The sequence below is a fragment of the Haliaeetus albicilla genome, chromosome 7 (assembly GCF_947461875.1).
Source record: "Haliaeetus albicilla chromosome 7, bHalAlb1.1, whole genome shotgun sequence".
Classification (NCBI taxonomy): domain Eukaryota; kingdom Metazoa; phylum Chordata; class Aves; order Accipitriformes; family Accipitridae; genus Haliaeetus; species Haliaeetus albicilla.
Window position 1 is genome coordinate 31,714,746 of NC_091489.1, and position 15,254 is coordinate 31,729,999.

Sequence of the window (15,254 nt, forward strand, 5' to 3'; positions counted from 1 at the left end):
AAAAAAAAGATTGGGAGTTTCTTTTCATAAGATACAATGGTTCTACTATAGTTTATCATGCACATTCATTATGTTTTCGTGCACTCTCTAAACGCAACATAATTCACACTTCTTGGAATGAGAAAAAACAATAGAAAGATATTTCACCAAAAAGCTCTGCAAAAATGATACATGTCACAATTTGTTTTATATCACTCTGGATAATTTACAAGCATTCATGAGAAATATGTTTTTAAAATTAAGTTAGAAGAATCAAAATAGCCTCCACACATGCATGTATGCACACACATGGAGTTTAAAAATGAAAAGGCAAATTGAAAGTGGTCATTAGTGACCCAAAAAGCACACATGGTTGACTTAGGGGTCCCACAGCAACCGTTGATGGTTAGGTGTAACTAGCAATATTCTCATAACACTGAAAAATTCTGAACAGTTCAAGGCAATCCAACTTTTTTCCTGCAGCTACATGCTTTTGAAGTAGAATTGATATTTGTTGTACCTCTTTCTCATGATGTGAAAACCAGCTGGTGTCTTTACTGGAGCCTTGAGGCAAAATACGAACATCCACCAAAACAGCAAAGTTCCCACACTGAAAAAAAACCAAAGAAAAAAAGTTCAACTGTAGCTGCTAGGAAGGACATGTCAAGCAGACAAGGAGGTAAACAATCAGGTAAGCATATGCATCTGATTCAGAGATTCAGCAGGCAGAACATAAAACTGTGGAAGATTATGAAGTATGGAATTAAAAATTTACCATTGCTTGTGGGCTTAATGAGAAACAAGAGCACCAGACATATCTTGGATAGCTCACTGAAAAGTTTAAACAATAAAAAGCACAAGTACATGGAATCTTCTTCTGCTATCTAGATGCCACTTTTAAACCTGAGTTCAAGCAAATTTTAAGGTGTGAAAAATTAGCTATTCCTTCACCGAACTCCCATCCCTCTATTTTCTGAGAATTTAGTACCATATTGGTTATCTAATTTGCATTTTAAATTTATTAAGTCCTTAAAAATTCAGCCTCTCTAGAAGTATTTTCCTCTCTCCAAACTACCTAATGTAAAGAACAGCAAGTTTGAAGAACTTGTGGCAAATACCTAATAGTCATTGACATCCATCATTTAGCCAATACTATACTTTGAATAGTTAAATGAGAATAAGGCTAGTCTATTAATAAACACTATATGTAGTTGTTAGGATGATACAGGCTACATCCCAAGACACATCAACTATTTCTAAAATTCCTTGATAGGCTTTAATTGAGGACAGTGTGACATATGAGGTTTAATTATTTTCTTTCATCAGTACATCAGTCATTACAAGGACCTTCTAACGTAAGGAAGAGTGAACAGCACAAACACATCTCCTTAGTTCCGCCGTACACTAACTCACCTCTAGCAAAAAAATACTGATTTTTTTCATGCACAGAGATACGGTGCATTAAAAACTAATGCTTTCCCTTTCTTCTACTATTACACAGCACTGAATCTCACTCAGACATCCTTTAACTAAACAACTTGCAAGGTAAAAGCCAATTTCATCATTCTGTTTTGGCTGCTTGTGCTGCACTTGTGATGCAATAAACTCACTCTTTGAGAAGACTGGACCTGTGTGGTCATGGCAACCGCACATCCGGAATGTCTGATGGAATAGAAACAACATTCTGATTGCAGACAAATCTCAAATGTGTATGTACAATCCAGCATTAGACTGGTCTCATTTCAAGTGGATGCTGCAGCACACACTTCCTGTCTTAACTCCCTCTCTCCGTATTTGCTCTTCACTGCCAAACATCTGCAAATGCCACACCAGAATTCTAACTGCTAACAGAGTTAGCTCTAGAAACAGTATGATATATATTTTTACACCACAGTTGTACATCTACAGTCTAAGAGGTACATCTATGACTTAAGCTTATGGTACAGCAGAAGTACAGTCTTTGAGAGTACCCTTACCCGTACAGTTAGTACAGACAAAATTTAGCATCAGTTTTATTAATCATGACAGCATATTTGGTGAATTAGAAATTTCTGGGTTTACAAAACACTTAGATCTGTAAATTATCCATGAACAGAAGTATTTAAATAATTACTTAAATATAATTAAAATATAGTTCACGACCAATATTGTATTGTAACTAGAATGCAAAAGTTTAGCAAATGAAACCGCCATTGTGAAATCATTTTGAGAAACTTCTAAGTTACTTACAGATATCAGTCACTGAAAGAGCAGAATGCTTTGATCTGTTTTATCAAAAGGCTTCTCTTTCCTCAGAGAACCAAGACGTACCAGATGGCTGCAACAGCAAACCTCTCCAAGCTTTAAATTGATGACAAAATATCTCTCAAAAATCTCTGGTGAATCATTAGTCATCTCCAGCAAACTTATGACTTGACTACTGAACTTCAAAGTTAGGAGACACTGCATATTATAAAGTCAGTAAATTATTCATGCTTCAGCACTTTAACAATGAACAAGTATTTGATACATCAAGAAAAGTCAAATTATCAAATGCTACATGTTAACTTGCATCATTTCTATTGACTACAGAAACTTTATATGTAGATAGAGATGCAAACGATAGACCTGTGTTTCAAGGAGAGATAATGTTAGTAATTATTTTCTTTTGAATGGCAACGTTTGTCTCATTTGCCAATCTTGAAACAACTGAAAAAAAGAAAATAACGAACCATATTTGAAACTATATAACAGAACAGTTCAGTGTTATCTTAAAAATATTACAAACAGACCAACCATTTGTAGTACTTCAAAGAAAAACAAATAGATATGAATAATGCATAAATCCTTGTAACAGACAAGCTTTTGCAATGGAAGATTTATATCCCTCTGAGTTTTGGAGCACTCTTCTTGTAGACAGCATATCTGGAACTATTTCAACATCCAAAAGCCAACAGTTTTGCCACTCAATTAGAATAGCTTTGGCACAGAACACAGGGAAGCATAACTGTCACAGACAAAGAGGAATATGGGGAATAAGAGAATACAAGCACAGATCTTTCCGGCTCTTTTTACCTCCTATTTTTCGTAAGTCCTGAACATGATATAAGCAACAACTCCTATGCAGGCTTCTTTGCACTCTCAAATTATACAATACATTGTATACCCTACACCTGCATTTATACTTTATATGCCTTCACACAGTACAGCTTTATGTCTGATATTTACACCAAGCAGCTCAGTACAGCTTTGGCTGCTCCAGCAGCAAAGGAAGAGTTCTCTGTACAGACTAAATTCCAATACAAGTAATTGTGGGGAACAGAGGGAAGTGGAAGAAAAATTTATACTGTTTATATTGGCAGTTTGATGATCTTATAAAAGTTTCTAAATAATTTTTATTTTTATTCTGAAGACATGCAATTCCATGAAAATACTAGCTTTTATTTTAGAGGAAATTAAGTGTTTGCAGTCATTGTGGCTACAAGAAGCAATCTGTGACTCCTAGGTACTGAAAGGCAAACAAAAAGAACAGAAATTTTTAATTTTATGTTTTCAATCTCAAAATTTGCACTGGAAATGATTTTTAGAGGTGCAATTGTCAAAACTGAAACCCGAACGCCTGATTTGAAAGGAAATACTTTTGTCAAGAATCAGCAGAAAAACATTTCACTGAAAAATTAAAGACAAACAGATGCACCAATTTGATATCCTCCATAATTCTAGAATGCGAAAAGTCTTCACTTTTACAAGCTGGTTTTTAATGTTAACATACTTACTCTAACAGTCTAATAACATTCAGTGTGTTATTAAACAAAGGGCTTTAAATGATCTCAGAATGTTGTTAGTCTATTGTTGTACAGTAATGGCATCTGATTCAGAACATATTTTCAGGAATCAAACTGTTTATACAAATACATCAAACACTTCATAGATTCTGCAAATAGAAAAGATAACCAGACGTAACAAACAGAATGAATACCAACGCAAAGTAGTAAGTCAGTCAAAGAAAGTTATTTGCTCATAACCTGTTAAAATCTTGACCCTGGATAAGCACACATTAGATGGTGGATTATTATCTCAAATCCCCCAATAAGCAGATAAACCCAAACAACTTTTATTGATATACTCATCTTTACAATCAGGATGCTCCTACATGGGTACTTCTATTTCTTTAAACTGCATTACTTTAAATAGTGTAACAGTCATTATAAACAAAAATACTTGGGATGCTGGGAATAAGCATGATGAGTTTGTATTCAGTTACATAATTCCAAATGTGCTGTATCATTAAACCAGACAGGACTGGAGAGCCAGCCTCCCAAGACACATATTAGCGTTTCCTATTTCTGTGATTATTCTACAGATGTGGGCTGTAGGGTCAGAATTAATTGATGCTTAGTTGAAAAGGAAACATATGATAGTTTGGCTAGCTCTTGGGGGTGGGTGGGAAGGAGGCAAGCTGCAACTGTCACACACGCTTTCACTTTCCAGAAGGACAGCTGCAAACATAGGTGACACCACCAGTATAATAGTAGCAGTTAGCTTGAAGTTGGCTGCCTCTGCTTCAGATCAGAATGGTCTTTGTAGTACCAAAAGCTTGGGGAGTTTGTTACATTAATTGGTCTACAGAAAGACAGTACCTTTCCCTGTAAGCCTTGCTTTGTTTATTGTCCTGGTTTCAGCTGGGATAGAGTTAACTGTCTTCCCAGTAGCTGGTACAGTGCTATGTTTCGAGTTCAGTACACGAAGAATGTTGATAATGCTGATGTTTTCAGTTGTTGCTCAGTAGTGTTTAGACTAAAGTCAAGGCTTTTTCAGCTTCGCATGCCCAGCCAGGGCACAAGAAGTTGGCACAGGACACAACCAGGGCACCTGACCCAAACTGGCCAACGGTGTATTCCATACCATGTGACGTCCCATCTAATATAGGAACTGGGGAGTGGGGGCGGGGGATTGCTGCTCGGGGACTAGCTGGGTGTCGGTCGGCGGGTGGTGAGCAATTGCCCTGCGCATCATTTGTACATTTCAATCCTTTTATTACTACTGTTGTCATTTTATTAGTGTTATCATTATAACTATTAGTTTCTTCTTTTCTCTTCTATTAAACCATTCTTATCTCAACCCAGGAGTTTTACTTCTTTTTTCCCCGATTTTCTCCCCCATCCCACTGGATGGGGGGGGAGGGAGTGAGCGGCTGCGTGGTGCTTAGTTGCTGGCTGGGGTTAAACCACGACATTTATAATAAATTTTAATTAAAGATGATTTTGAAACACATTTCGCAGTTCCACTGGGAGAGAAGCATGCCCAACACTGTAAAACTTTAGCTCTCCAGGCTAAGCATATAGGGACTTTTTCTTTCTAATGTGATCTCTTCCCTGAAAGGTGCAATATTTAGTTATGGTGATAATTCTATTCCATACTCAGATGATGTCAATGGTTCAAAAAAATAGACTAGATCCCAACGACCACTCAAAAAGGTCACAATGCTGAAAAGGGCTTCCAAAGACATAATTCATAGATTATAGAATGGTTTGGGTTGGAAGGGACCTTAAAGATCATCTAGTTCCAAGCCCCCTGCCATGGGCAGGGACACCTTCCACTAGACCAGGTTGCTCAAAGCCCCATCCAACCTGGCCTTGAACACTGCCAGGGATGGGGCATCCACAGCCTCTCTGGGCAACCTGGTCCAGTGCCTCAACGATCCCCACAGTGAAGAACTTCTTCCTTGCATCTAATCTAAATCTACCCTCTTTCAGTTTCAAGCCACTACCCTTATCCTAGCACTACATGCCCTTGTAAAAAGTCCCTCTCCAGCTTTCCTGTAGGCCCTGTTCGGTACTGGAAGGTTTCTATATGGAGCCTTTTCTTCTCCAGGCTGAACAACCCCAACTCTCTCAGCCTGTCTTCATAGGCAAGGTGCTCCAGCCCCCTCATCATCTTTGTGGCCCTTCTCTGGACTTGCTCCCACAGGTCTATGTCCTTCTTATGTTGGAGAAAGTGATACGTCTTCCTTTTGTTTATACATTTAGCACCAATGATTTTCAGTATTTTGACTTTTTCTCTTCTACAGCAATAGCAACAGGCAAAAATCATTTAAGCAAGTGAGCATACAGCACAGGAAATATATTTGTCATTATACAAAATTAATTTGCCTTTCATTTACAAGCATGTCTAGGAGCACTATGATTCAAGGTAATATACAGAGTTTTCCAAAATGTAGGACACACTTTTCCATTAGTCAAATGCCTCAATCTGCATGAACACATGAGTCAGGATAGCTATTTATGCCACCACCACTGCTGATGGCTATAGGGGAGCAAAGGAGGTTTCGTGACACCTGACATTGTACCTTTCTCATTCTTTTTAAGTAGATAAAGTTACAATTTGGTATGTGCATAGCTTTTCCACGTATTTTTCCAGAATCTCCAGGGTTTGGTTGGGGGGTGGGATTTTTCTTCCACCATACAGTCAAGTTGCACAGAAATAGTGCCTCTTTAGCTCCTGTTCAAAGCAAGGTAGTTTTTCAATTTGGAATTTCAGGAGAGTGTTTAGAAACCAACAGGTCACCAGTGATTGGTTTTACCATCATGAGATTAATCAGAAGGTCACCTAACCAGAGGAACTGGTGATTATATAAGGATTTCTCACCAGCTGATTCAGAAAAAGAGCAGAACAGAGAGAAGACTCCAGAAGGAGCCACAAGCAGAAACCCTCAAGGAATTTATGATACAAGTCCATTCTTCAGAATGCTCAATAAGAAGCAAATGTCCAAAAAAAAAAAAAAAAAAAAAAAAAAGAAGTCTAGTCCACTTTTAACCTTTTCTGTTTTCTGGATAACTGGTTCTGGAAATTTTGCAAAGCTTGTAGTTTGTTATAAATATTGCATGGCTCTGAGGAGATGAGCTGTAACCCAAACCCATCCTCAATACTGAGCCATTCACTATATTATTGGGGAATCCACAGCTGCTTGTACTGGATACAAAATGGGACTACAGGATCTCAGATCACAAAAAGGGGAAAAGATGGAAGATGTGCACAACTGGAAGAGTAACCAGAAACTCATGCCAACAAACTGAGCTCTGCTATGTTTCAGAAAACTTTACAGTACCTAGGCTGTATATTGCAGCTCTGTGATCATCCGGCAAACAAGGCTGCCCTTCAGAAATCTCAAATGGGATTCTATTTTATTTACTAGAGCTGTAGAACAGTTTTGACAAATAGCTGGTCTTGTTAAAGAAGGATTATAGCCATCAACTAACATTGCCTAGATCTTTTTAGTCCCCTGCTTTCAAAAATCGATAGGATCACTCTGCAACAGTAAAAAGGGAGCAATAGATCAACAGCGATTGCACGAGGGGGTCTAACTTGAAGATCTATCCTCTAAGATAACTGTACTACATTACACACAGATTCAGCAGGAACTGGACAACCTAAAATGGATTCAGACTTTCCAAAAGCAGGGAGGAAATTCCCCCTCTTACAACCTGAATACAAGCTGTATTTAAGTAATCTTTCGCAAGTGGTTGGCTTACTTTTTTAGGAGTATAGTTTATGTATGAGAAATTTCTAAAGAGAGGAGTATTTAACTTTCTGGTGTTTTAGTGGAAGAACAGAAGCAGTTATCTGAAAAGTCAGTCAATGAGCTATAGGAGCATTACAATTGCATTCAGGGGTTCCCATGCCAAGCAAAGACGTGCAAGCAGAGAACAAGCCTTTAGAACAAGCTTTTAAGAAATGTGGTCTGAGAACACAACAAGAAACTAGGATGCAACATCAAGGTGATATTTAAGACTCTTAAAAGATGCAGATGAACAGGATATTAAACATGAGAAATGATGGAGAAAAAGAAAACAAAAAATACTTGTGAATGATTCAACCCTTAGGAAAATGTAAAGAAATCCAAGTAGTTTCAAATCCGATAGAGCTGCATACGATACTGGAAGACTTTCAAATTAACGACTAATACGCTGTTGTTAAAGCACCTAATTGTGAGAGATCCACCCAAATCAACAGGTTAAAATAAATTAATGAAGACAACTCCTTAAAGAGCACCCTAAGTATCTGCCAAGGTAAAGGACCTGCATGTTTTTAGCAACATCAGAATGCTTCAGTGCCAACAGAGCCCTTCAGTTCATCACCCACAGTCAGGCTAAACAGTAATTACTTAATCTAAACATCTCAACTGGTCTCAGAGAACTGCTCAACCAGGTACAATGTTGAAAAAGAGGCCTAAATTGCATGAGAGAATTAAGCTTAATTTAGGTTGTCAATCTGTGCTGGTCTGATCCCAGTTCTGTAGGAGGTTTTGTAGCCCACATATTGAAAGGAGCCATGAAGCTGGAGCTCAAACAATTGCAAAAAAGCAAGTTTTTCTTCAGGGCAAAGTCTCCAAGTAACAGTGCAATCTCAACATTGTTTTGAAAGGATATATACCGTGTCCCTGCCTGTGTCAGAACTGATCCAGAAAAACAGAAATAGCAGCACAGTATTTATCTCAAATTATCTTGTTATTATCTTGAATTCCAACAAGCTGCTTTCACCCTTATGTCATAAAATACTATTATAAAAACTATGGTATTTTTGAAATCATAGCTAGCAAGAGATGAAGAAATACTAATCTCAGCAGCAACCTGCACTTACGACACTTTGGGTTGGGGAGGGTGAGAGGCCATATTAACTGGATAGCTGAACATACTCACAATCTATCTAAATGTAATTAATTCTTAATCATAAATTTTAAGGACATTTCCTAGGGCTTGGACACACCAGTAGAGTGCCACAGGATAACACATTGTTATGTATCACCTGGTCTTTGGTAAGTGGGTGCAGATAAAGATTAGAGCTACCTTACCTAGCTCTCACCCTAAGTTATCACCAATAAAAGTTTGGTATTATGAAAGTGATTCATGACAAGAAGAATGGCCTCATCACTGCTGTACTGAACTGGAATTTGGGACATCCTTTGTGGTTCTAGAAAGTGCTGGGATTTAGTTTCTTACCCAGGTGGAAAGACAAAGGAACTAGTATGCACCCTGTACAAAAAGCTCTGCATGTCTGAATCATTCATTTTGTAATGATCAGATACTACAGTAATAGGTATCATCACATTAAGTATTGAGAACTGGTAATCCTAACAATGATAGTTACTCCCTTTTATTTCTGCACTGTAGATCAGAGAAGTACCTAGTTCACTACCAGCTTCTTCAATAGCTCCTCGTAGAAATAGCTAAATTTGAAATTCAATTTAGTTACTATCACAGGTCTAGTGATTGCTTAAAACAACTAGAATAATTAGAGGTTCAAAAAAGACTTGCTTAAAGTCCTGCTAAGAAACAGCAGGGATGACTAAAGCTTCCAACAAACCTAAAAATCACGAACTGTAAAGTGACAATATAATTTTCTGAAGAAATTACAGCCAGTATTAAAAAGGCTTGAGGGCCTTTTTCAGACCTTTAACCTGTTAAATAATTTTCACAGGTTTTCACATACATGCTCTACATGCTATATTTTAATATTAATAAGCCAAACTTTATAAACAAAAGATCACCAGGTATGCATTGGCAAGCTACTGATGTATTTGTTAAGCATATGAAAAGAAGAACCATACAGGACAGCTAAGGAGCTTAGTAACGTACCACCTGATTTCATGTGTTTCTGCATATGCTAGTCATGACTAGAAAATTAAGCGCAATAAAAATTAGAGTAAAAAGACACCACCCTCAGTATCTTTTGCTGTAAACTCTGTCAGAGGAAATAAATTCAGCAGCCATTGGATAGCATGGAAAACACATTTTACAAAATTCTTGTACGTTGAAGAAGAGATAAACCACAATGTTTGTTTGGTAAGGTAACATGCACATTACTAAGAATAAGGGTGCAGCAGTTCTCAAGCATATGATGCATCCACTAACATATTTCTTGAGTTTATTGTACAACAGCTGCAGGGATGGGCCGACTTCCCTCTCACAAAAACAGAACGGGGAAGTGAGGGCTGGTCCCGCACAGGAAATTGTTCCACGTTCCCCAACTTTGCAATTATTTCACAAAGCCTCTGACTCCTTTTTATACTAAGAGACAAGGTCTCACCTGCCCTAAAATTTACTTACTTCCCTTCCTCTCATGAAGATGTTACCTACCGCAGCATGCAGCTACTGAAGAGGGAAGCAGGAGGCAACAGAAAACCAAACCAAACATCTGCAGTCCATGTTTCAATATAAAATATTTGCAGATGTTAAATCTTTATGCCAAAATAATTTAAGAGCTTAAAGATACATTGATTACACATGCTCAGACTTTAAGACAAATACATAAAGCAAAAGTATTTTTTATTTGCAAAAAAGGACTAGAAAGCCAAATTTCTCAATATTGTTAAATTTGCTTAAATGGTTGAAACATTACATTTTCCAAGTGAAAAAAAAAGTACTTTTTAACTCTGTGTTTTAACTAATTTGTCTTTGAAACAAAACTAAGCCAGGAAAGTTTCAGAACTGCATGAAAGTTTTTTTCAGAAATAACGCAAGACAAAAGTGATTCACTTCTGAAAAAGGCATATTACAAAAGTGACACCCTTTGGACAAAACCCTTCTCTTTAGTGGGAGCATATTTAGTCAACATAAAGCAGAGGAAAGCTCAACAAAATAATCAATGCTTTATCTACAAAGGTACAAGGGAAGAAACAGATAAGCCTTTCAAATGAACAAATGATGCTCTAAATCTTACTGCTGAAAAAGCAGAATCAAATGGATGGATAATACATGGTATTTCAAAATGGAAACAGATCAGCAAAAACCTTAAGGAATTACGAGCTGGAAAACAAAAGATTTTTTTTTTTTTTTTAATGTCCAAGGGAAAAAATTGTTTTCATCTGGCATTCAACAGAGTATATAATAGACAGACTTTGCGCATAAATAAAAAGAAAAATGGACACAAAAGGAATAGGAGCAACAACTGATTTATAAAAATATGTAAAATATTAACACAGTTCAACACTGAAGAGTTAGCGACAAGCAAGAATGAGTTGTGAAACGTACCACTGATTCCTGGTGGAGGTGTTTGTCACCAGAAAGGCTGCTTAGACTAAAACTTAACCTGCTAAGGAAGCTATTTCTCCATTTGTCTGTCCTTGCCCATTCTGCCTCCATCTTACTTCTTCCAGAACTGAACAGGTGTAACTATCCCCTAACTAAACCAGTTTTGATATAACATCTATTTTAAAATGCATACTAAAAACTACTGAGCTTGATAGAAATAAAAAAGGAGGGACTATTCATGTATCTCTCCTAACAAACTTAAGAAGTGGTAACCTCTGGTAGGAGAATAGGGCAATGAAAAGCAGGTGGTGGATGAGTAGTTCTTAACTTACATCAGATGCAGCTGAAAAAGTACACCTGACCGTTCTAACATCAAGCCTTCAGGAGGCACCCAGTAACACATCACATGCCTATAACGAAGGCAGGTGTGTACAGCATTCAACCATACACGTTAATCAGTATTTACATGCACCTAGCAGGCAAATTAAAAAAACTGTAACAAAAAAAAAAAGTGAATCCTTCTGCAAATATTCCTCTTTCTACAACTCAGTTTCTCAGGTTGGGGGGGCACATGCCTACCATTTTTCTTCTAAAGATTTGTAAAAATGAGTTAATCAACTCAAGTCTCTTCCACTAGGGGAAAAGAAGATCCAAACTAAGTGGGATTGCTTTTAACATGAAAACAAATATTTAATGGACACGGAAAGAAACAAACTGTGTATACTTTACAGAAGTATAGTTTAATCTATAACTGGTTTTGTCAGTTTCTATAATTCTTTTTCACACTAAGTGCATTGATAGGTATTATATTCACATGTGGTCAATTAAGTAATGAAAACCCAAGGGAAAACACTTGTTTTTAATACAATGTACAGACAGTACGGTTAACACATTGCTCATTTTCACCTCTCATTAAGTATAATAGAAACAACATGCTCCCCAGATTTCAGATAAGTCCTATTTTAAAGCTGGGAGGTGGCAAATGGCAAAGACTGAATTATTCTCAAAAAATAATTACCTATTTCACTGAGATCAAAAAAGCTGTTGTCTCAAAGAAAAAATGGACATAATATTAGTAATGTTAAAAAGGACTATCAGTACCTAGGATTTCAACTGATATTTGGGAATGCATTTAAAAAAAGTTGAAGCTTTTAATTTCAAAGCCATTTTTTTCAAATTTCCCATGGATTATGTTACTAATTGGGAATATGTGGGAAATATTTCCCACAATTATGTTTATAAAAGTTAAGTTCCAGTGATAATTAGCAGCAATCCTAACACATGGAAAACATTAAAATCATTTAAAGTGATAAATAGTGTTGATTTTATGTAACAAAATGTACAATTTAAATACATAAAAAGTTATATTGGGTCAATCCAAAGGTCCAAAATGACCCATATGCTCTGACAGTGCCTAGTAGTTTATGTCTACAGGAAAAGGTTAAAAAAGATAAGCAAATAATGATACTTTCCTCAGTAGATGTATTAGACATTCAGCAACGCGAGATTCCGGGCGTTTCTATCCCATAGGCTGTATCTGTATTTAGAAGTCATCGGTGATTGTTTTCTCCCAAAATTTGTTAAACTGGTTTATAAAACCAAGTGAATTTTTGCTTCCACAATATCCTGTGGCAAGCAGTCCCACAAACCAATCACACGTGCATGAGGAAGTGTATCTTCTAGTTCATTTCAAATTATCACGTTGGTTTAATTACATGCCCTTGGTTGTTAAATTAGAACAAACAGTCATTTCTTATTATCTCTTCCTGCCATCCATGATTTAATAGACCGCTATTGTTCCCCACCCCCCCACCTCCAGCTTTCTCTCTTCCAGGCTGAAAAGCGTTAAATTGTTCTTTATACTGAAGAAGTTCCACATTTTGCTCATTCTCTTCGTTCCACTAAGCAGAACTATAAGCATACACAGTGCTTAAAAAGTAGATGTGCCCTCAGTTTGAACCATGGCACAGTGATGGTATTACTTACATTTTCTTCATTCCGTTCCTACTAATTCCCCAGGTTGACTTTCCTTTTTAAAATGCTACTGTGAATTGAGTTGATGCTTTCAGAAAATATTATAAACTCTAAGAAGTCATTCCTGTGTGGTGGTTCTGTGTGCAGGACCCATCACCTGTATCTGTAAGTTTGGAACAATTCTCCCTTACCCCCACATACGTGGCATTTACCTATTCATCTGTCATTTTATTGACCAGTCAGTCAATGGTCTGAAATTTTTTGCAGTACTTCATTGTCAAGCCTTTGTTATTCAGTTCTCTTCTTAGGTCATTTACAAATCCAAACGGTGTCCACCCCAGAGTACCCCGTTTGACTCCAGTACTGCCTCCATCTCCCTTTATCCTTTAGTCAGGTAATCTATGTAAGGACCTTCTTTTTCAGCTCACTTAAAGCAACTTTGGTGAAGCACCCTGTCAATCACTTTTGAAGAATCTAAATGGGTTATAGCAACCACATTTCCCTGTTCCTTACACTCTCAGTTCCTGTAAAGAAGCCAGGAGGCTGTGATGCATGACTACTCTTTACAATGGGTGTTCTGACTTTCCCAATGTACTACACAAATCTGTATATCCATTCATTCTGCCTTAATGGCGTTTGTGCTAATTTGCCTCCTACAGATGTTAGACATTGATCTGACAACCTTCTAGTCCTATCATATGAGGCACTCTCAAATACATGGAACTAGGGCAGTTTAAAAAGAACACAATTTGCCAAAGTTTATTATTCACATGTATGCTAAAATCTGGCTTTCTGTGTACTTATTCCAGTGCAGAGTACCAATTAACTAAAATAGGCAACTATATTAAAACCCATTGTTTCTTTTGCAGCTGAGAACACTATGAAACTGGAAAATTAGTTTCCAAAGTTAATGTGTATATTTCAAAAATGTCAGCTTTTTAATGACATCTTAGAAAACAGCAAAACTCTACAAATGCATCTGAGTACCCTCTCCTGTTGTGTACAAATAGAGAGACAGAATCATGCTCAAGCTAGTGCTTTCCCCCTCAGGAAACTAATTCTGCTTCACTCGTCTCCCAGACTCCCCCCATACTGAACCAAACTGCTGAAAAAAAGACCTGCCTTCTGTACATAAGATGAAAATCTTGTGTAACACAGCCCCTTAACATTTTTTTATTTTTATCACTTTCTAGCAAAAGATAAATATATTTCTACATTTATTAGATTCTTTTTCTCCTTGCTGTATCAGTAAGCCTATCGCAAAAAATTGCCATGGGTCTCCTAATGCTTCATGACTTTTTTCATGAGTTTAAGTTCATCATTCAAGACTTTCTCCGTGCCTGCCAAGGTCACAATTCCTGCTTAATGCATCTTCTAAACGGGTGAGTGCTATAGTAAAACTGACAGAAGAAAGCAGGTCAGTAAACTAAGGTATACCATCTATAACAAGCACCTAAGATGTCACCTAGCTGACTTAAATCTTGCTTAATTGCAATGTCTATCCAGCAATATGTTAAAATGGAAAACTAAAACTGATTTACTTAACATGTCTGCAGTACAATTTTCCACAACCTCCATATACCTGCTTAGCTTTGTAAGGGAGAAAGAAATACAGTTTACACGCAAATGTCCCTACCTGCTGCATTGCAATTTGATGCTCATAATCAATAAACAAGACAATCATCACTGTCAACTACTTCGTATCCCATAAGGGTAAATAATTTTCATCATTTTGTTTTTACTCCTCTGAAAAATGAAATTCTGAGAGTGATACAGCATTTTGCATTAATAAAAATAGTGCATTTTTCTTTAAAAAAAGTCAACGATCAGTTGCCAGAGCTGTAAAAAACTAGGGCCAGTTTACATTACATGCCAACAAAAACAAATGTTTCTTAACTTGCTAATCCTTTTAATTTATTACCATATCAAAGAGATATAACTCAAACTTGTAATCAACAAAAAAATAATTATTGGTGCATCAACATAAGAGAAGACTTTTTCCCCTGCTTGCTGAAGTACAGTTCTGGTCTATATCACTCTCAGTTCCCAAGCCTCTTTCCACCTCTCCTTATCTCGGTCTTCATTTTCCCACTGTCAAAGCCTGTTTTTCCAGGAAGGAAAGTTATGGTAAAGATGAGGAATATTGTTCAGCACCTCTTTGCCCTTTGGCACTGCTATCAAACACTGGGATTTTATCTGCCACATTAGCAGAGATCTTACAAAAAACACATTCCTTTTTGTATAATGTACGTGGTGGTCACTCAAACAATAACCAGTAACAGATGTCTGAAG

The 15,254-nt window shown here is 37.0% G+C and overlaps 1 protein-coding gene across 2 annotated transcripts in view; it reads right to left on the reverse strand.

Annotated features, from left to right (window-relative positions):
- The window catches only part of SLX4IP (SLX4 interacting protein), an 81,423-nt gene that overhangs the window by 39,254 nt on the left and 26,915 nt on the right, over nt 1-15,254 (reverse strand). For both annotated transcript variants that reach the window (XM_069787569.1, XM_069787570.1), the window contains exon 4: nt 500-589. In XM_069787569.1, coding sequence (XP_069643670.1) covers nt 500-589 — 90 coding nt within the window. The remainder of the gene's footprint in view (nt 1-499; nt 590-15,254) is intronic.